Source organism: Onychomys torridus, unplaced genomic scaffold, assembly GCF_903995425.1.
Source record: "Onychomys torridus unplaced genomic scaffold, mOncTor1.1, whole genome shotgun sequence".
NCBI classification, from domain to species: domain Eukaryota; kingdom Metazoa; phylum Chordata; class Mammalia; order Rodentia; family Cricetidae; genus Onychomys; species Onychomys torridus.
In genome coordinates this window covers 1-22598 of record NW_023411450.1, presented here as the reverse complement: position 1 = coordinate 22598, position 22598 = coordinate 1, and the positions used below count along the sequence as shown (strand labels likewise).

The window sequence follows — 22598 nt, the reverse complement described above, 5'->3', positions numbered from 1 at the left end:
GCTTTTTAACATAATGTAATCCAAAGGTATACCAATTTCTTACTTGCAAACTGATAAGTGACTAGGAAAGTATAAAAAAATTTTAAATTTGAAAAGTGAAAAAGTTATGAGCTAATTTACTGAGGACAATATTTTATAAATAATAAAAGCTTAAGTTTACAGTGTTTATAAAGTTAATAGTAGTAATATTAGTGTATAGTATGTCCTTAACATTCACTAAAGTACAACTCACTGACATCCAGAACAACATCTAGTCCTTAAGATTCCAATCACAATATGGAGCCTTCATAAGTGTAGCACTTACACCATTATTCTTTCATGTATTTACACCAAATATTTTCAGTTTCCTAAATGTTACCCCTGCCTAAAACAAACAATATAACATATACTGTATGTTTGTAGTAGTGTGGGGGAGCTTATACTATATTTGTGATAGTTGATATTATCATCTTAAGCTCTAGAATCACCTGGGAGATGAGCTTCTGGACTTGCCTGTAAGGGATTTGAGACAGGAGGAACCACCCTGAAGGAGGTGACACTGTTGCTTGGGTTCAGGTTCTAGCCAATAAAAGAGAGAAAGCTAGGAAGTCATGAGTACTTTTCACTCTTTGCTTGACTGCACATATAGTTAGATAGGCTCCAACAAGCTCCTCCTGCTGAGACTTCTGTCCCATCATCAGACTGAGACACAACTCAACACAACTCGACCCCTGAACCAACAGAAACTCTTCCTAGATTGTTTAGTTGAAATATTTTATCACAGCATCAAGAAAAGCAACAACACACAATGATCTTCAGTTATGAAATTGCTTAAACTATATATCACAAACTACCTCTATTGTTGGAAGACTATTAAGAATTTTTACCTCAATATATGCCTCTAAAAGAAATGGCAACTCATTCTTTTGGGACATTCTTATTCTTTTGATAAGAGTACTGGGGACTGAACTTATAGTTTCATGTGTGCCCAGCAAGTATTCTACCTAATGAACATTTCCAGTACTCTTCAGCTTTTGATTGCAAAACAGGGCAAGTTCTGAACTTGCAATTCTCCTCCATCAGCCACCTAAGTAGCTAGCACTACAGGCTTGCACCACCAAGCCTTTCTAGGACCATTATTAAATGCAAATTCCTTGTAAACACAATATATTCACAACCTATATAACATTACATTCATGTTATAAAAATCTGAACATTATAGGTTTTCATGAGGATTTCAAAATACTTAAAATATACTTCTAGGAGTCTTCATGACTTTTACTGTTAAATTTTTACAAGCTTTACTTTCCAAACCAGTTTCAACCCAACATCCATTCTTATACCAAAGAGGACATATGAAAAATTAGGTATCCTCACATTACATTCCTAAGGTGTTCCACCAAAGGTGTCCAAGTTTTCAAATGGAATTGAACATCTTTATTTTGTTTTCCAAGACAGGGTTTCTCTGTGTAGCCCTGGCCAGCCTGGAACTCAGATATTTGCCTGCCTCTGCCTCCCCAGTACTAGGATTAAAGGCATGCGCTACCATGCCCAGCTTGGAACTTAACATCTTAACACGTATTACTGATAGGACTTTCTGCATAAGTTTATGGTTTACAAACAAAAACTGAAGCTTTCATCTCATTTTATACTACCAGATTTTCTCAGGAGTATTTTCAAACATTAGAAGGAAATTAAAAAGTCTACAAGTTTTTGTACTGTTCAGATTCATGGGGCTTTTTCTCCAGTATGAGTTTTTCCATGTCTTTGAAGGGACCGGTGACATCTAAAGGGCTTACCACACTGTTTACATTCATATGGTTTTTCATGACTATGAGTTCTTTCATGTCTCTGAAGGGAGCTGTGACATCTGAAAGTTTTGCTACATTGTTTACACTCAAAGGGTTTTTCTCCAGTATGGATTCTTTCATGTACTTGAAGAGAAGGGAGACGCCAGAAGGCTTTACCACAGTGTTGACATTCATAAGGCTTTTCCTCAGAATGAGTTCTTTCATGTAATCGAAGGGAGCTCTGTACTCTGAAGGCCTTACCACATTGTTTACATCCATAAGGTTTTTCTCCAGTATGTGTTCTTTCATGTCTTTGAAGAAATGAGGGATAAATGAAGGTTTTACCACATACCTTACATTCATAGCGTTTCTCTGCAGAATGAGACCTTTCATGCATTTGAAGTAAATATCGAGAAACAAAGGACTTGCCACACTGCTTACATTCAGATGAATTTCCTTCAGCTTTTTTTCCTTCATGTATATTACTAAGACTGAAAACTTTATCACGTTGCTTGCATTCATAGGGTTTCTCATTACTGTGAGATATTTCATGTCCATGAAGACTACTAAGAATTGTGAAGGTTTTACCACATTGTTTACATTCATGTGATTTCTCCCCACTGTGGATTCTTTCATGTAGCGGAAGGGAACTTGAACAATCGAGAATTTTACCACACTGTTTATATTCATAAGCTTTTTCTTCAGTATGAGTCTTTTCAGGTACTTGAAAATAACTGAGTTTTCTGATGGTTTTATCTAATTGCAGACATGCATAGGGTTTTTCTCTAGTATGAGTTAGTTCATGTAACTGGAGGGCACTGGGACAACTGAGACTTTTACCACACTGTTTACATGTATACAGTTTTTCTTCAGTGTGAGTTCTTCTATGTATGTGAACATAAGTGAGACTTCTAAATGCTTTACCACACTGCTTACATTCATAGGGTTTTCCATCAGTGTGAGTTCTTAAATGCCTCTCAAGTAAACAAGGAAAAATGAAGGACTGACCACATTGTTTACATGCATATTTACATGCATAGTGTTTTTCTTCATTATGAATTTTTTCATGTCTTTCCAGGGAAGGGAGATAAAAAAAGGCTTTCCTACATAGCTTACATTTATAGGGCTTTTCTACAATATGAGATCTTTCATGTACTTGGAAGGTACTCCAATCCCTGAAGATTTTACTACATTGCTTACATTCAAAGGGCTTTTGCTCAGTGTGAGCTCTTTCATGTCTTTGAAGGAAAGGAGGACATAAAAATGCTTTACTACATATCTTACATTTATAAGGTTTCTCTACAGTATGAGCCCTTGCATGCAATCGAAGGGAACTGTGACTTCCAAAGGATTTACCACACTGTTTACATGTATAGGGTTTTCCCCAAGGATGAGTTCTTTTGTGTATTTGAAGAAGAGGGGAACAAAGGAAGGCTTTACTGCACAGCTTACATTTATATGGTTTCTCTCCAGTGTGAAATCTTTCATGTGTCTGAAGTAAATATGGGTAAGTGAAGGACTTACCACACTGTTTACATGCATAAGTTTTTTTCCCAGGATGAGCTATTTTATGTCTTTGAAGGGAACAGTGACTTCTGAAAGCTTTACCACACTGTTTACAGTCATAACATTTTTCGGCATTGTGGGTTCTTTCATGCATTCGAAGGTAACTTTGACATTTGAAAGCTTTACCACACTGTTTACATACATAAAGTTTTTCTGCATTATGAATCCTTTCATGAAATCGAAGAGAACTGGGAGAACAGAGGGTTTTCCCACATTGTTTACATTCATAGGGATTTTCTTCAATATGAAAAATTTCATGTAATTGAAGATAATTATGACATCTGAAAGCTTTCCCACATTGTTTACATTCATAGGGTTTCCCTCCAATATGAGTTAATTTGTGTAATCGAAATGAACTTTGATGTCTAAAGGATTTTCCACATTGTTCACATTCATAGGGTCTTTCTCCAGTATGAACTCTTTTATGAGTTTGAACGGAACTAGAAGAACTCAGAGCTTTACCACATTGTGTACATTCATAACATTTGTCTTCGGTGTTGGTTCTTCCATCTATAGAAAATGAGCAGGTGCAAACGAAGGCCATTCCACATTGCTTATAGGATTTTTCACAACTGTGACTTTGCTGCTGTATTCCAAATGAACCTGGAAAACAAAAAGATTTTTAAAACATTTCACTTTTATAAGGTACCTGTGTATCATTGAATATCTGTGAGTTTAAGGTTTCCCTACATTGTTTACATTAACAATGCTTCTTACCATATTTGTGTTCAGATGGTTTGTCCCCCAAGTGAGACATGATGTGCTCTTTAAAGGAGGAATGACAAATGAAGACTTTTCCACACACACCACATTCAAATGGTTTTATTCCAGTAGAAATGTTTGTACTACTATGGAGATTTGGTATCCAGGTAAAGTTTTCTCGAAACTGACCACCTTCTTTATGCTCATAGACTGCATCTATCATATAATTTCTGTAAAAAAAAAAAAAAAAAAAGGTAAAGTATAAAATGTTAGCAATGACCGCTTCACTAATGACTCTCTGCTTACTAGTCTTAGACTCACATTATTCATAAAAATCAGTGTATGCTTTTGCCATCTCAATAGTTTCAAACAAAATGGACTGATGATTCTACAATATGCTCCTAAAGAGCTACTATCAAAACAGCTCCCCAAGGCTGGAGAGATGGCTCATCAGTTAAGAGAACTGGCTGCTCTTCCAGAAGTCCTCAGTTCAATTTCTAGCACCCAGGTGGTAACTTACAACTGCCTATACTTGTAGTCCCATGGCATCCAATACCTTCTTTTGGTGAACAGATGTATGTGCAGACAAAATAACCACATAAATGAAATATATAAATAAATCTTTATATATGTGTATGTGTGTTATCTAAGTACTGTTTCCAAGTGAACTGTTTTTTTTCAAATACATAACACTAAAGTATGTATTTTCTGGTGAAATGTTTCTAATGATAAGTAAGTTTTAAAGATCTGTTTTTTTTTTTTTTTTTCATTTAAAATTTCACTATTATTTATTTTATGTGCATGGATGTTTCACCTATATGTATACCATATTGGATGCCCTGGAAATGGAATAACAGATGGTGGGTCATCAAGTAGGTGTGGGACTTGTATCCTCCAGTGCTCTTAAACAATGAGCCCTCCCTCCAGCTACTTTTGGTTTTGGTTTTGTTCGTAAATTTTCATAACACATTAAGAGTTTTTCAAGGAAAACTTTCTTCCACTTGTATATGCCAATTACCTTAGATATCTCCAAGAATGTTTGCACTGCTCTTCAATATTCTGGTCTTTCCATTTGATGCCTAAAATGTAGACCCAGAAAAATAAAAAATTATTAGAAATTACAGAAAAATGAGTTTCTGGGTTTGATGTACACAGAACCCATACCTGTTTATTCACTGATTTCTTCCCTTTTCAAATTCAAATCATAGAATCAAGGAACACTTGTTCATTGACAAAATAAATGGTGCTATTTTTACCTATAAAAGTAAGGTTACTGCAGGTTTCCAGCATCACATCTCTGTATAGTTTCTTCTGAGAAGGATCCAGCAAAATCCATTCTTCCTGGCTGAACTTCACTGCCACATCCTCAAAGGCCAAAAAATCCTAAAACATCCCACATATATACAGAAAAGAACAAATGAGACTAACAGATCTAGAGATTTAAACTCAATTGATAAGACATCCATATAAATCTGTGTTATTCAGGAACTTATTCAATCAAACTGAAATTCTAGTGCTAGCCCTGAGATATGAAGGAGACAGCAACAGAGAGTTCTAGATCATCCAGGACTATACTATGAGACTCTGACTCTTGGGTAGAGGGACTATTAAAGAAAAAAAAAAAAAAAAGCAAGGTAGGAACACTCCTCATTACTGTGCCTAGGAGTTGAAAGTGCTACTAGGCCACCCCATTTTTTCTTTCAAGAGTGGATTTATGGTACTGGTAATAACAAGAGTTCTGCCAAATGCTGTTCAGAAGAGAGCTAATGTTAGCAGTCAAAATATTGCTTGTACTTATATAGTTCTACACACAAAGTGTGGGCTTTACTGGTATTGGGGAAACTTAAGATTCTGGGAGACATCCCACTAACATAAATGATAACAGTTCTCTTATCCTGAATGACTTACATAAACACAGAAATTTTCTGAACACTAGCTTTCTGAATGTTCTATACACACAGTTACCAAGTGAATCAGCCCCTGCCCCCAATGATCTGGGCAATAAGGCTACTGAGTTTTTCTGGTAGACAACAGTTCATATATATTGCCATTTGTTAAGTGGAGAAACTGAGCCCATCCTATGTGATTACACCAAGAGAAAAACATTTAGAAGCCTTTCAAAGGTAATTTATTCCATCCACAATATACCACAGCTAGAATGATTGATGATCCTAACAAAAAAATTAACACGAAACAATTAGATGGCACGTGTTTTTACAAAGAATACAATGTAGTCAGATATGCTGACATGTGCTTACAGTCCCAGCTACTTGGGAGACTAGTATCAAGGAGTCACCTGTGTGGAGGAGTTCAAAGCTAGTCCTATTTCAAGGCTCTCATTTCAGGAGTGAAGGAGATAGTAAAGGGTAAAAGAGAGAGGAAAGAGAAGTGTTACCAAAATGTCACATATTTTGGATTATACCTTTACAAAATCAAATAAAATTTAAAAATTCACTTATTAGCAGTCACCAATAGTTGATTTTCCAACTTTCTCCTAATCCAAGTGTTTAGCAATTGTCAGCTTTCTGAACAGTAAAGTGATGGCTTGCTTTACATATGCCAAAGACTTTCATACTACTCTGTAGACACAAAGGGCCCAAAACAAGAGCAGATTTCCACACTTTGGAGATTTAGTGGCACATTATAAAAAATGTACAGCTTAAAGGAAAAAACAAACTGAAAAATTTACTACTCTACAAGATAAGATATTCACATATCCGCCAGATATGGACTACATAATATAAAACCAAGTCACTTTCCCTTAACTGTTATAAAAGAACTCCTTCACTCTCTCAGCTATACAACTCCCTCTGTGGGCTTACTGCTTGCTTATGTATTTCAATAAACTCTTTGTCTATGCATGTCTTAGGTAATCCTTTTGATTGACTGTTTATTGGCTTCTTATGCTTTCACTCAGCACTTTGATGGCTTACAAAGAGACTCTTTTGTTACCTCTGGGGCTTGTGGTGGTCAACTAAAGGTATCTGATTTAGGAGACTCTCAAACAAGGTCCAAAAGTCTTTAAGCTTTAACCCAGACTACTGTCTCCCATCATAGGACAAGCTAAGGAAGTCCTTTTGGGCCCCTGCAGAAAGAAATGCTTCCCATTCACAACTGATAGGAACAGGCCAAAGGAATTCTTTGTTGGTATTTTAAGTTGATGGGGGGAGAGGAGAAGACAGCTAACTGTACTCTACAATTTTAAGGAACTTTATTTCTCTTGTTCTGACAACTGCCTCACTCTCCATCTGTAAGTCTCCCACGACTCTTCCCCCTAACCCAGATACACTCTCCTTCCACATATTCACCCAAGAGTTTGACATAGAGAACTCAGGAAGCAAATAAAAGCTACACTCTAACCTTCAGAAAATATTCTTTGTGCTGGGTGTGGTGGTGTATACCTTTAATCCCTGTATTAAAGAGGCAGAGCTAGACCCATCTCTGAATTTGAATCAATGCAAGTTCCAGGCCAAAACTAAATGGTGAGATCCTGTCTCAAAAACCAAATCTATATACTGCTTGTGAGGTGGCTAGTGGGGACCTCAGCACCATCTAGGCCCATATCTCTTTCCCCATCTGATATGCCCCAAATCTAACAACTATGATCAATTGCCCAACATTCTTATCTTCAATAAGGAATTCAAAGGGCTAATTGTAGTCTTTTAACCTAATCTAGATAATATATCTACAACATTTTATTTTTTAAATTATTTTTATATGTATGTTTGCTTACACTCATGTATGTGCACTGCATGCATGCCTGGTACCCATGGAGAACATAACTGGGAACTAGATCCTCTTGGACTGGAGTTATAGATGGATATGAGCCTCCATGTGAGTGCAAACAATGAAACCTGAGTCCTCTGGAAGAGCAGCCAGTGCTCCTAACTGATGAACCATCTCTCCAGTCCCGATTTATATCATTCTAACCACTTGCTATATGTGTACAAGAAGTTTCATACCTATACTTGAGCAGGCAGCTGAGTCGATGAGAGCCACAGTCTTAACCCTGATAACAGAGAAGACATGTTTCTTTACAGTCCTTGACAGGAAACCCAAATAATTGTATCAGAACTCCTACTTGGAAGACAATGGGGAAAAGGACACTCAGGAATACACGATTCCCTGTGTCTTAGAAAGAAAAAGCTGCTATCAACTCCATTAACAATGCCATGCTATGGAACATAAAAAAGGAACCGTCCAAGAACTCTGTTCTTTTTCATTTTAATACTTGTTGGCTAAAATCATGCACCAATATACTAACCTGGACTCTTAAGAGACAAGAGAGCCAAAGGCAACCTACCTGTAAATTTTATAACACTTCCTCAGATATTAGACATGTTTCAAAATTGAGAACAGGGATACTGAACTCCTTTCCTACTATTTTCTAGACAGATACAGCCTTCAAGGCTTTATTTAGTAATTAAGAGGATTCAAAGGCCAGAAAAGTCAAACCAGGAGATTAAATGGATTTCTGTGGCAACTTCCCATTCCCTAACCATTAGAGAAAGTCCAAATATTCCATTTAAAGGCACCCTACTCAGTTTAAAGGAACTAACTTAGCTTTGGAACAAATGAACTACTCTGATTATTCTTGTAGTCCATCACAGTATTTCAGCTGTGAAAGCATATAATAATCCAGCTATAATAAACCTCCTATGGGACTATGTCTAAATTGTAAAATGGAGGGCTATTAGATTCATAACTGCCCCCCTCTCATGAGTGGATTATCCTGTATCTAAAAATTTCACACTAGGGTCAAACATTGATGATATCCTTATTTTGGTCCTGGACAATAAGGGATTTTTCCTTTGAAGAAATGAACCTGGGGTTATACAGGCTCCCAAGTTTGCCTTGGGACTCTATGCATGAGCTTCAGATGATCCAAGATATGGCAAGGGCTGTGACCAGACTACCAATATAGGAGCTACACTCCCCCACCCCGCCCCTCGGATTATCTTTCTGATTTAAGTGATGGAAGAATTCCCACTAAACTACACCTGGTCTGGCTCCAGAGAGTTAGTACCTAACCCTAATTCACCTTTTGTTTTGCAGTTATCTTTGGTTTCTCTTGTTGCCCTCTATGTGAATCTTGCCTGAGAGCTTCCCAAGGGTACAAAGTACATGCAAAACTTGGTTGGGAAAAATTCGCACACCATGATATTCCTTAATAGAGTATTTGCATTTGGCCTTGTACCTCTGGCTTCATCAGCATGTTTTGTGACTATGGAAATCAAGTTGCTAGAAGTGTAAATTTGGAGAATAATAAAAATGCCCTTAGCTAAGGAAAGGTGTCTCAGTCCTGCAAGAGGCTTATTCCCTCTGCAGCTGGAAAGGCTAAAGACATCCTTAAAATATGTCTTCTTCTACAGACCAGACCTGTGTGAACCCATACTCGGTTTAACAATATTTAACATTTCTGTCCTCAATCTTCCTCTCTAGCATTAATGGCAAATTCTAACCAACATACTTTAATCCTCTTTTTTTTTCCTTTCTTTTTCTTTCCAGAGCTGAGGACCGAACCCAGGGCCTTGCGCTCTAGCAAGCGCTCTACCACTGAGCTAAATCCCCAACCCCAATCCTCTCTTACTTAACATGTATGATAAACAACTTTTCATTCACCTTTTGGTTCTACCCAGCTGTCTGATTCCCTTCCTAGGTAGGGACATTGCATCCAACCTCCAGTCCCATTTATAACATCTGAAGGGTCCTGGGACCTTAAAATATTCATAATACCAATCCCCTGCCCTATAAATGTCCAGAGCCCCAAACATCCTTCCTTATCTCTACTATACATCTCTACATCTCATAATAAGTGCCCCTTTAAGTGTGAGGCATCTCTAGTTAGTGGCTCACTAACAGCCACTTCTGTCATAAGTCAACTTTCCTCAAAGGCCTAATTCAAACCTAAAGCTAAAATTAAAACATAAAACCTCAAAGGGTTTAGAGCTTCTTGTAGACAAATTCCTGACCATTATGGGGTTATGCCCATATTACTCACCACATACTACTCTTATGTTGGCAGTAAGTGTCAGATGGATCCTAAAGAACATCCCTAGACCTAAGAGCCATAAACTAAACTGTGATTCCAACCACTTCATAGGTTCCTTACACTGTAAGGAAAAATATATTCCAACACCACCCAGCTTTATAGTATAGACTTTAAGGATGCTTTCTTTCTATATTCCAATCCACTGAGACTCAGTTCTTATTTGCCTTTCAATAGCAGGACCACTTGATGCAGATATTAAACCACTCACCTGGAGTGTCTTGTCTCAGGACATATGGGCAGCCCCTACCTCTTTACTGTAATAACAGAAAACCTTTCTTCCTTGAAATGTTCATAAAGGAAAAGCCTCCTTCAGTAAACAGATAATTTATTAACCTCTAAGAGACCTCTTACCTCACATCAGAACACTGCTGTAACTCATCAGAGACTAATCTCATATGGACATTAAGGTTTCCCCTTCAAAGTTACAAATCCCCATGCAAATGATTTTATAATCAGTAGGCACAAGGTGCCTTCCCAGACACCCTAACTATGGGATTTCCAACCTCAAAAAAATTAAGAACCTATGACTATGTGTTATCTGTCTACAATTAAAGCTTTTCCACCCACAGAAGCTCAAAAAGCTACGCCTGTGAACCTCTTGGAGATTTCTATCTCTTCTTCCAATGAAACCCAAGGTAAAACGTATCCTCACACACCTGCAGCCCCCAGTGTCTTTCCTTTCACCTTTCTGGATTCTACAATTGCACAAGCTTTTCCTTCCTTTGTGGTGGGTATTGTGTTCCCTGAAATACTGTGTGTTCCCCAAAATCAACATATCTGGGGTCAGAGAACAGACAGCCACTAGAACAAAGCCAAAAATGGTGGCTAGAAAATGGGAAGAGTAAGCCATAACAGAAATTGGGCGGTGGTGGTGCACGCCTTTAATCCTAGCACTTGGGAGGCCACTTTAGAAACAGCTAAGAATGGTGACCCACGGCTTTAATTCCAGAAACCCAACCTTTAATCACAGGGAGTGGAGGCAGAAAGAGAAAGGTATATAAGGCGTGAGGACCAGGAACTAAAGGAGGAGTAAAGCATGTAGTTAGTTAAGCATTTGGTTGGTTAAGCGTTCAGACTTTGGAGCAACACAGTTCAGCTGAGATTCATGTGGAGGAGGACTCAGAAGCTTCCAGCCTGAGAAAACAGGATCACCTGAGGAACTAGCAAGGTGAGATAGCCGTGGCTTGTTCTGCTTCTCTGATCTTCCAGCATTCATCCCAATAACTGGCCTTGGGTTTGATTTTATTAAGAAGACTTTTAAGATTCCTGCTACATTCCTTCATGTCATTTTAGAGAATTTATCCTAAATCTCTTCCTCCAGGACGCTTTAAACTATGTCACAACCAAGGACATCACCTACCTTCAGTTATGATGCCCCTATTACTCCTTTATCCCATTATCTCAGAGCTCCTATACCTTGCATTCTTCCCATCTTTCCAGTAGCTACTGTCACACTCCTCACCTGTCTTTGTAAAAGGCATGCTGCGGAGCCACTTTAACTATTATGACTTTTGTTACAGATACAGATAAAAGGCTGAAAGCAGATACCTGACATCACTAAGTCTTAAAGAGTGATGATTCTTTTGGGAGACCCGGAGCTGATTTTCCTAATTCCTGCTTATGGGGTTATTATTTGGGTTATGGGTAGCAAGGCCCAAGAGACTTAAAGCTGGTTTTCTTAATTCCTGCTTATGGGGTCTGACTGGAGTTATGAATAGGGAGGACCTTGCTTAACTTTCTGGTACTATAGGGACCTTCCCGACCATACCAGATGCTACTGTCTGAGAAATATCCACCATTACCATAGCATGCATGTGGGTATCAAGACAATCTTCAGTGTTGGACCTTGCTTTCCAACTTGAGGCAAGATGTCCTATTTTTGTTACTTCTACATATTCCAGGCCAGCTTCTAGGGGATTCTTCTGTTTCAACCTACCCTCTCACCATATGTGGACTAGGATTATGTACACATACCACTACATCTGGTTTGTATGTGGGTCCCAGGAATTAGTACTCAGTTCATTAGACTTGTGAAGCACATGATTTTACCCACTGAGCCATCTTACCAGTCCAAAACAGACTATTCTGACTCAAAGTCATACTCTTTAAGTAGACTGAGTCTGGTTCCCAATTGTTAAAATTGTTTGTACTCTACAAAATTTTTTAATGTTTTGGAGTATTTGAAACAATTCGTTAATTTTAATTTTCTTTCTGGCCAGTTTCATTCAATTCCAAAGCAATAACCTTATGTAGCTAGCATGGTTAATTCTGATTTTAGGAAAGATTGGTCTTTGTTATTGTAACTCTTACTTGTGATTAACACTTTCATTTGGTATTATTTTATTATTATATCAGGTTTTGGTTTGGGAAAGTAAATTTTTAGTCATTGGGATGATTAGTTCTAAGAGCCAATCTGACACAATCTAATCACCTCATATGAGAGTCTCAATGAGGGGACTGTCTTGATCAGGTTGTCCTTTGAGCACGACTGTGTAGAACTGTCTTGATTATATCAACTGAGGCAGGAAGACCCATCTGTGAGGTATCATCTCCTAGGCAGAAGATTCTAGACTATATAAATGCAAAGAAGGGGCTGAGCATGCATATATCATTCTCCTCTGTTCTCTAGTATGGATGTGACTGCTTCAATTTTCTGCCCTGCATTCCCCTCAATGGACTGTAACCTGGAATTGTTAGCAGAATAAACCTTTTATTCTCTAAAGTTGCTTTTACAGGGTATTTTACCACAGTATCAGAAAGGAAACTAAGAATTTAGTACCAATCCCAGCACTTGGAAGACAGAGGCAGGTAAATCTAAGTTGAAGCCAGCCTGGTCCATACAGAGACCCTGTCAAACCCCCCACCACAGAACACAAGACAACACACACATACACACAAAGGACTATCAATGTTCCCTACTGAAGAAATCATGACAAATTACCATTAGTTAGACTTCCTCACATTTCAAAACACTTCAAGGTGGATAGCCAGAATTAAATGTAAAACCAGATAGAAGACCAATTGATAGTTTTTGTCTAAACATTTCCTACTTTGTTGGTTTATTGATCCTCTCTTTTTCCCTTGAAAAATGACAAGTGTCTCTATTTTAGCTATCTAGGGGAACTATAGTTTACTTGTTTTTTTTTTTTTTTGTTTGTTTGTTTTTAAACAGATTTTCTCTGTGTAGCCTTGGCTGCCCCTTGGTACTTGCTCTATAGACCAGGCTGGCCTCAAACTCACAGAGATCTCCCTCCCTCTGTGTCTCAAGTACTGCTATTCTATGAACTGTTTTAGATCAGATTTTTTAGATGCTGATAATAAGAGTAGCTGTCTCCGAGGTTAGTTTCTCCTACCATATAGCAAGCTTGTCCTGGACATTTATGGTAATGTAAAGGAGCTCAAGACACTAAGTGGTAAACCCTACTGTGTCTTCCTGATTGAGCCAATAAAGTTCCTTCCAACATAGAAACAGGCTGTATTTTGAAGTATCGCTACAAACTTATTACAAATCCTGGGGCCAGAGAGATGGCTCAGCTGTTAAGAGCACTGGTTGCTCTTCCAGACAACCAAGGTTCAATGCCCAGCACCCACATGGTAGCTCACAACTGTCTGCAGCTCCAGGAAATCCAATACCCTTACACAGACATACATGTAGGCAAAACACCTATGCACATAAAATAAAAATAAATAACAAAACCATAAAAAAAGAAAAGTTAATACAAATTCCAGGGTAGTCACCCTGACATTTGCACCTTGAACAGAAAGAGAGAAATCAAGTACCCCTTAATTTTTGCACTTTTATGGTTAGGCACTGAGAATTCCTAAACTAAAGGAAGCACACTGAAAAACATGGATATTAAATCAAAGTTTTAAGTACCATATGGGAAAGCAGATCTAAAGATTTCAATAGAATTTGATATATAATCTTCAAAAATTTATGCCACAAAGCACAAGCCATGTTTTGGGAGGAATTAAATCAATAAAAACATATACTACAAATGAAAACAGATGAAAAAATAAATCATTTAGTCTTTGGTAACAGGAAGCTATAGAAAGAAGAAATAAATCAAGCACAGGAAAATAACAACTGAAGAATAAAAAAAATGTGAATAGGAAATCAGGGGCAAACAATCACTCCAAAACCTAGCTCTTCAAAAATATTCATAGAACTGATAATCTTACAGCCACATTTAAAAAAAGAGTAATGATTACAACTATAGAGGGCCATCTACCCTCATACCACCCTGAACAAACCTGATCTCACCTGATATTGGAAACTAAGCAGGATCAGGCCTGGTCAGTACCTGGATGAGAGAATTAAATAGGGCCATCATTAGCATGAAGATTAAAAGAACCATAAAGGCATCCTATGAACAACTCCAGATCACATATTTAGTAACTTAGAAGAAATGAACAAATTCTCCGAAAAAAACAATCCAATGGCAAACAAAGAGAGACGGCCAGTATGAGTAGGCCTATATGCGCTAAAGAAATGAAACCACTAACTCCCAAAACAAGGATAGATAAGACTCAAATTATTTCAATCATCAATTTTTTCCAAACAATTAAGATAAGACACTCATTCTGTAAAACTTCCTCTGAAAAGCCAAACATATCCTAGTTCAAATTTGAGTTCAACATTACTGTAACACTAAAACATAGGAGAAAAAACAAAAACATAAACCTAAAGTCTGACCAATGCAAAAACTCTTGACAAACATTAGCAACCTGAATTTTATTTTTTAAATTATTAAAACGAACCAGAGCCAATTTGGTTGCATATTCCTGTAATCCCAGCACTGGGCAAGCTGAAACAAAAGAATTACCAAGAGTTTGAAGCCATCCTGGTCTGCAAAGTAGAAGTCTATCTGGAAACAAAGTATATACCAAAACCATGCTGCAGACACAAAAAAGTCAATTCAAATCTTAAAATTCACACTGTAAACAAAGCTCTATGGTAAAACACAAGCCTAGCATTATGCAAATAGATGTTTTAATCCCCATCAACACAAAAAAGGAAAAATTTAAAAATGTAGTCCACCAAACTGACAAGTTAAATAGCAAAAATCATGTCATCATACTAGTAATTGCAAACAAAAAAAACAACACAAACAAACAAACAAACAAAAACACTGCCAGAAAAGTGAGAGCACTAAGAGTGATATTAAAACCACCACACGGCATATATAGCACCAAAGCTAAGTGAGACATATTTGCATATTAATGTAACTAAGTCTATAGAAAAGAAATACACATTTCTAATGAAAAAATAATCAAAGTACTTAATAAGTGAAGGGATTTCCATGGCCCTAGAAAGAAAGCTTCAAAAATTATGATCTACAAATTCAATACACCCCAATACAAATCCTCAGAATTTATGTTGAAAGTAACAAAAGTTATCTAAACATATGGCAAGAGATACTCAGAATAGTCAACACAAAGGACTGAGCTATAGTACAGCTGGTTGTGTGTTTGACTACCATGAAGTCATAGGTTCCTTTCCCAGAAGAACATAAAACAACATAAGGCACACACCCTTAATCCCAGCACTGTGGAGGTGGCTTTAGGTAGCAAGATAAGACGTTCAAGGTCATCCTCAGCTAAGATAAAATTTGGGGCCAGCCTAGGAAACACCAGATCCCGTCTCAAAGAGAAAAAGAAAAAAGTTAACACAATACTGAAGCATAAACAGTACACTATGTGACTAAGATTGCCAATAAAACTACAACCATTAAATTAGTACAGTATTTCACAAATAAGAAATAAGCAAAATAAAAAGCCAGAAGCAAACTCACAAAAAATGAGTAACTGATTTAACAAAGCAGTAAACATTATCAACAAAAAATTGGACAGACTTTACAGCTTCCACAAAACTAATTCAAAGCAGACCCGAAACCTAAATAGGAAATGCAAACATCAGAACGTCTATAACTCAGAGAATCTTGACCTAGCTAGCAACTAGCCCAATCACAGGGAATGGGAGATCTGTGAGCATTCCCAGAGCGTTCTGTCACAGGGCGGAGCCTCCTGCTACTCATGGCTCTGCGCAGACGCGGCCAAGGGGCAGAGTTGCCTAGAGGCCGCTGGTCCAGGGCCTAGGTGGCTTCACAAGACGTTGTCACGCCCCAACCCCAAAGCGGGCCCCACCACACAAGCTCCCGCGGTTCAGCCGCCCTCCTCCCCATCTAGGGACAGTGGCGCTGCGCTCACCATGGTGGGACTTCCAAGCTCGCCCACGCTCTCCCCACAGCTCCAGGTACCGGCGCTCACAGTGAAGACCACTCAGCCTCGGAGACCTGGCATAACTGCCGAAAAGAAACCGCCTTCACCGCCTGCTGGAGACCCTGATTGGACTGTCTGTTTAAATACTCTGATTGGCTAGTGTGGCCTGAGTGACAGGAGGAGCTCCTTTAGGGAGGAAGCCAGGCTCAAAAACCCAGGTAACAGGACAAAGGTTGCATTTAAATAGAACTTTCTTCTAGCTCCCAGAGCTGACTTTTTGCACTCCTTGCCCTTCCTCCTGGTCACAGGGTCCCTAGTGTTAGCATAGAACCCCTTACACAAAGCCCAAGGAGTGATGCCTCACAGCAGAAAAGTTCTCCACTCATGAGCAATTTCTGTAAGGCACCCCTAGGATTGCTCATACCTTCTTTAAGGCTACACATTTTTAGCCAGAAAAATAGTAACACGTAACCAGCCTTCATCCTAGTACTTGGATGTAGTTGTTGTGAGCTGCCGGATGTGAGTGCCAAGGAGCACACTCTGGCATATAGAAGAACAGCTAGGGCACTGAACCTCTGAGTTAATCAAGCCTAAAGTTGATTTTTCAAATCTAAACATAATAGATAAATGCTTACCTATTGTTAAGTCTTAAACCATGGGGAAAATGACTGATTGCCTACTTAACATATCGAAGTGAACCTGGCCACCCAGTTCTCCCATGTGTTACAGGGTCCTCCTGGCTTCCATACCCTGCCCCCTTACCCTAAACTTCTCCAGCCCAGGGGCTTGGCCAAGCTTCCCTATATAATCCAATCATTTTGGTCCATTCTCCCCTCCCCCACAACAACAATAACTTAGATGTGATGCACAGATTTCTACCATAACTCAATCAAGAAAAATAGAAAACACACCCAATGAAAGATAGAATCTACCATCAAAACCCTCCAATGATTAAATATATGGATTCACTGGTAAAATTTACCACATAAGACATAACTCTCTACAAGCTCTTCCAAACAACTGAAGGGGAAGCACCTTTTAATTCATTCCCTGAGACCACTATCATTTTGGCTTAAAGCCAAACAATGGCATTACAGGAAAAGGGAACTACAGGGAATTGTCGCTGAAGAATTCCATGTATCTTCAACAAAATACTAGCAAATGGAATGAGCAGCATATAAAGACAACTACAAATGAAGTGTTTATTCCTAGGATGTAATAATGCCTTACTGTAGAGGCATTTGCTGCACTATACTGTATTAGTAGAGAGAAGAACATATACACAATATGATCTAATGATATACAATAATAATGTGATGAAGTCTTGCTTTCATGATAAAATGGGTACAGACTTCTGTTTGAAATGAGTAATGTTGGGTACAGTAGCACGCATCTATACTCAGTAATTGGATTATGTAGGTTGAGTCAGAAGTAACAAAAGTTCCCTGAGCTACAGAGTGAGACCCCTATATCAAAGAAGCTAAATTATAAAAAGGAATTGTTAAGGGTATAGATAGCAGTATGGTTGTTGGGGCACAGAGCTCTTTTTGCCCACAGATCACTACTAGAGAAAACAGGAATGTTAAACCTGTAGGGATGTCTCCTCAATGGAGAATGTAAATTACCTATATTCTATCCAGAAAGTTGGAAGTGTAGGTTGTTAATGACCTGGTGTCCTCACCCAAAATGTTTATCCCAGACTACCTCTCCCTAGGCCTTTTATCTTTAGCTACCAGTTAATAGACTCACATCCTTAGGGTAGATGACACATGTACTTTACAGCCTGCTGATTTCTATGCTGTATTAGAGAACACACCAGATCCTAAGCCTTTTAGGTATAGCTACAGCTATAGAACCCACCTTCTTGGGCCCATGTACTTTGTAAAGAGCTTCTAAGGAGCCACACCTTAATCTTTGTTGCCTGGAAACCTGGAATGGGAATGCCTGTTGTCTGGAAACTTTTTCCAAAACTCTATTATGATTAATATTCTATTATTATTCTATTGTATAACAATCTGGCATCAGACTTGCTCAAGTTTGATCCAGGTTGACAAAGTCAATCTGAACTGACTTTCATCTCACCTCTTTGAATTTTGCTTCCCTGACTACTGTGACGCCTTCAGAGACCCCCTCAAATGATAACATGACATTATAAATATCATAAATTTGTGTCTTTAAAATGTTGAAATAATAAATCTAGTTATGTATATTTTATCATAAAATGCTTCAAAACTAAAAACAAAGACAGAAATCCATAGAGATACAATTGTCTTGGATTTTTAAAGATTAAAACCAGATGGATAAGTAAGAACAAACTAAAATTTGTAGTAACTGAAACTAACAAAAAACCAGAGAAAATGAACAGAACATCAGTAAGCTACATAAGAGGTACAATAGCAAATAGTAACTAGGCTCCTTGAAAGGGGGTAAGGATAGAAAAAAGATCTGAATGATGTTGCCAATTTTTTCAAATTAAGTTATAAGTATAAACCCAGTGATCCCAAGAGTGTGTGCTCTCTCACGCTCTCTCTCTCTCTCTCTCTTTCTCTCTCTCTCTCTCTCTCTCACACACACACACACACACCTTTTTATACCAAAATCCTCCATAATTGTATACCAAAGCCCTCTGTAGCAGGAATCTTAAAGATTCTTATTAATAAAATCAAACCTGAGGCCAGTTATTGGGGTGAACGCTGGAAGATCAGAGAAGCAGAACAAGCCACAGCTACCTCACCTCACCAGTTCCTCAGCTGGTCTTGTTTCCTCAGACTGCAAGCTTCTGAGTCCTCATCCAAATGAATCTCTGCTGAACTGCTGCTCCAAAGCCTAAAATCTTAACCAGCTAAATGCTTAACTAGCCAAATGCTTCTAGTTTCTGGTCTTCATACCTAATATATCTTTCTACTTTCTGCTGTCACTCCCTGGGATTAATGGCGTGTGTCACCATGCCTAGCTGTTTCCAATGTGGCCTTGAACTCACAGAGATCTGCCTGGTTCTGCCTCCCAGAATGCTGGGATTAAAGGCGTGTGCTACCACTGCCTATCCTCATGCTTAATGTTGTGGCTGTCCTGTTCTCTGACCTCAGATAAGTTTATTTTGGGGAACACACAATATTTTGGGGAACACAATACCACCACAGCCCTCCATCATCAATTTACCTTAAAGCAGAAGAAAACAAAACTTTAAACAAAGGAGAAAAAAATGAAGGCACCTACTACAAAGACATGAGATGCAATTGTAACATGGTTATAAAAAACAGTGGCTAAAGAGATGGTTCAGCAGTTAAGAGCACTTGCTGCTCTTGCAAAGGACAAGGACTGAGTTCCCAGCACCCACATGGAAGGTGACAACCATCTGTAACTTCAGGTCTAGGCGAGCCAGTGCCCTCTTCTTGCTTCCTCAGTCACAAGTATTTGCATGCAGGCAAATACTCGTATACCTATGTTGTGGGATATTTTGATTGCACTCTGACACTCCTAAGACTGACAATAAAGTTTACCTTGAATCAGAAGGTAGAGCTAGCGACTAGGGGACCATAGAGGTTTTGGAGGACCCAGGATATAAAGAGAGACACAGGAAGTAATAGGGAGGGCCTTAGAAAGATTCCAGGTTCCTTTTGGATTGTGGAAGGAGATAGAGAGGGGGTGGTTACTGGTCACTTTTCCAATGCTTCTCTGATCAATCAGGCTTTTACCCCAATATCTGACTCCTTCCTGAGTTTTATTAATAATAGAATATAAGTAATCACTTCACATTTAAATAAATAAACCCAAAAATAAATACAAACCAGAAGACAGTGGAATATCATCCTTACAGATTTGAAAGAACAAGTATGTCAACTGAGAATTCAACTCCCAATGAAGAAAAAGTCAAGATTTTACTTAGATAGAGGATTCTCTAGAGGAATATAGAACTAATAGAATGAAGATATATGTGTGTATAAAGGGAATTTATTAGAGTGACTTACAGGCTGTAATCAATCTGGCTAGTCCAACAATAGCTGTCTCCCAAAGGAAAGGCCAAGAATCTGGTAGTTAGCTATTCAGTTCACCAGGCCAGATGTCTCAGCTGGTCTTCAGTCTACATTGGAATCCCAGAATTACTGGAAGTAACACTCTTATGTGTTCCTGATAAATAGGCAGTATTTAAGAACATGGCTGAACACAGCAAACACCTTTAATCCTGGCACTCAGGAACAGGCAGAAGGATCTCTCTGAGTTCAAGGCTAGCCTGGTCTATATAGCAGGTTCCAGGACAGCCAGAGAGGTAAGAGTCTATCCCAATAAATAAATAAAATAAATAAATACATAAATAAATAAAAAAAGGACAAACATCACAGTTTGTATTCAACTATCTGAAAACCCAGATGTTATTTATAGCTCAACTGAAAATCTTCAAATATAGTTTAGCACAAACAACAATGGAGCCCTAAGTGGTTCTGCATGCCTTTAATCCCAGCACCAGGAAGACAAAGGCAAGTCTCATCTTCTCTCAAAACAAACAAGAGTCTGTTGGCAACACTAATAACAACGATATTAGGTGGAATGTGGATCTGGGAAGAGATAGGTGAGGGGGTTGAATATGATAAAAAAATAATGTATGAGCTCCTCAAAGAATAAAAAATACTTTAAAAAAAATTAAAAGCTAGATAAACCATTACAGAACATTCTGGAGAAGTTTCCACTACTACACCATCGAGGTAAACCATCTTCTTGGAATCCACTAATGAACTATTTCACTGTCTAGAGACTGAGCTTTGTTCCACATTTAGAAAACCCATAAAGTAACACTGCAGAGTACCAAATATCTACTCTCCAAGGCCTTGACAACAATCTTAAAATTCAGAGGCATGAAGGAGCCTAACGGAAACTCATTAAAACAACAAACAAACAAAAAACATAAAAAGTTATTTTCCCAGTAGTTGTGAAAGCCTGGAAAAGTTTTCCCTGGTTAGCCACCCACAGAGTAAAAAGTTTGAGTAGAAAAAATGAGTCATACTTCGGAAAGAATTCCCCACTGCAGAGCATACATACTCTACACAAATGCAGAAAACCTGTTATCCTGAGAACAAGCCCCATACCAAATAGGGCACTAAGTTTTCTAAGGTCACCCCAAACCTTCTAACACTGAAGTCAAAGCTATTCTCACTGGGAAGTACAGGCTGTGGCTCCCACCTTCTCTTTATCTTTATGCCAGGCCTTACACAGGAAGTAATTGCACAAAGGGCAGAGAGCATGGCCATCTTTTCCTCCACGCCCTGCCACAGACAGGGCTGAAGACACAATCCTGTTCTTTACTGGACCTACGACAGACAGATTTTCTAAGGTTCAGGCCAGGAACACTGAGACAAGAGACTGCTGAAACTGGGTACAGATGGAGACAGCGTCTTTCTTCTAAGGAAGGGGGCTTTGGGAGTTCTTTTTAATTCCGGCCTGGAAATCTTTTAGAAGGGATCCTCGGGGACAGGAAGAGAGGGCAGGGTTTCCAAGGACAGGAGGAGACCGACTGCAGGGACAGCAAAAGGAGCTGCAGGGGAGTATCTGGATCATAGTGTCCCCGCGCCAAAGACGCTGTCGCCTCCCTTCGTCCTGTGGCCACACAAAGCGCAGTCGCAAACCGGGCTCGTTTCCCCACCCCCCACGACCTGGAGTTAAGCTGTCGCCTTAGTCAATCAGCCCCTTGCAGGGCCAGTTCCCTGGCCTCTTTGTTCCTCACCAAGAGTGCAGGGAGCCTCCTCCATTCGTCAAGGTCTATGTTCCCTGCTCCGGAACACCACAGCGGACACCGCTTAGAGATAGGCGTGGGGCGGAGCTCAGGAGAGCAATGAAAACTCGAGAGTGGGAGGACCTTCCGGAGCCTGAGTTTTATCACTGGTTCCCTATCCGAGTCCCAGGCGGGTTACAAGTCTCCATCCGGCTAAAGGCTCCGTCAGCTCCTGGCGGGGAGGCAGTGGAGGGGGACGGGGAAACGCAGAAGCTTGGTCAGTGCCAATCTAAGTCCTGCATGAATGCATGCCACCCTCCCTACTCTGGTGTGCATCTTGGTTGACCTTAAATCCTCATAAACCGCCGGGCGGTGGTGGCGCACGCCTTTAATCCTCACTCGGGAGGCAGAGCCAGGCGGATTTCTGTGAGTTCGAGGCCAGCCTGGTCTACCAAGTGAGTTCTGGGAAAGGCGCAAAGCTACACAGAGAAACCCTGTCTCGAAAACCAAAAGAAAAAAAAAAAAATCCTCATAAACCTGCTTAGGTGGGGTGGAAATAAAGGTGGCTTCATTTTCATCTTTA

The 22598-nt window shown here is 39.1% G+C and overlaps 1 protein-coding gene across 1 annotated transcript; it reads right to left on the bottom strand.

Annotated features, from left to right (window-relative positions):
* Positions 1–1490: 1490 nt before the first annotated feature.
* On the bottom strand, positions 1491–22084 carry LOC118575150 (zinc finger protein 709-like). Its single transcript, XM_036175819.1, has 5 exons — positions 22028–22084; positions 5294–5420; positions 5056–5116; positions 4053–4267; positions 1491–3938 (listed from the first exon to the last, which is right to left on the bottom strand). Exons 2-5 carry the CDS (start codon positions 5325–5327, stop codon positions 1708–1710), a joined length of 2541 nt encoding a protein of 846 aa, XP_036031712.1. The 5' UTR covers positions 5328–5420; positions 22028–22084; the 3' UTR covers positions 1491–1707.
* Between the last annotated feature and the right edge of the window lie 514 nt (positions 22085–22598).

What these genes read in the sequence shown, in the direction of transcription:
- LOC118575150 (XM_036175819.1), bottom strand. Translation starts at nt 5,327, where the DNA reads ATGCTGGAAACCTGCAGTAACCTTACTTTTATAG. An exon ending in CAGTAACCTTACTTTTATAG is followed by an intron (nt 5,117 to 5,293) that starts GTAAAAATAGCA and finishes TCTACATTTTAG; the next exon opens with GCATCAAATGGAAAGACCAG. An exon ending in CATTCTTGGAGATATCTAAG is followed by an intron (nt 4,268 to 5,055) that starts GTAATTGGCATA and finishes TTTTTTTTACAG; the next exon opens with AAATTATATGATAGATGCAG.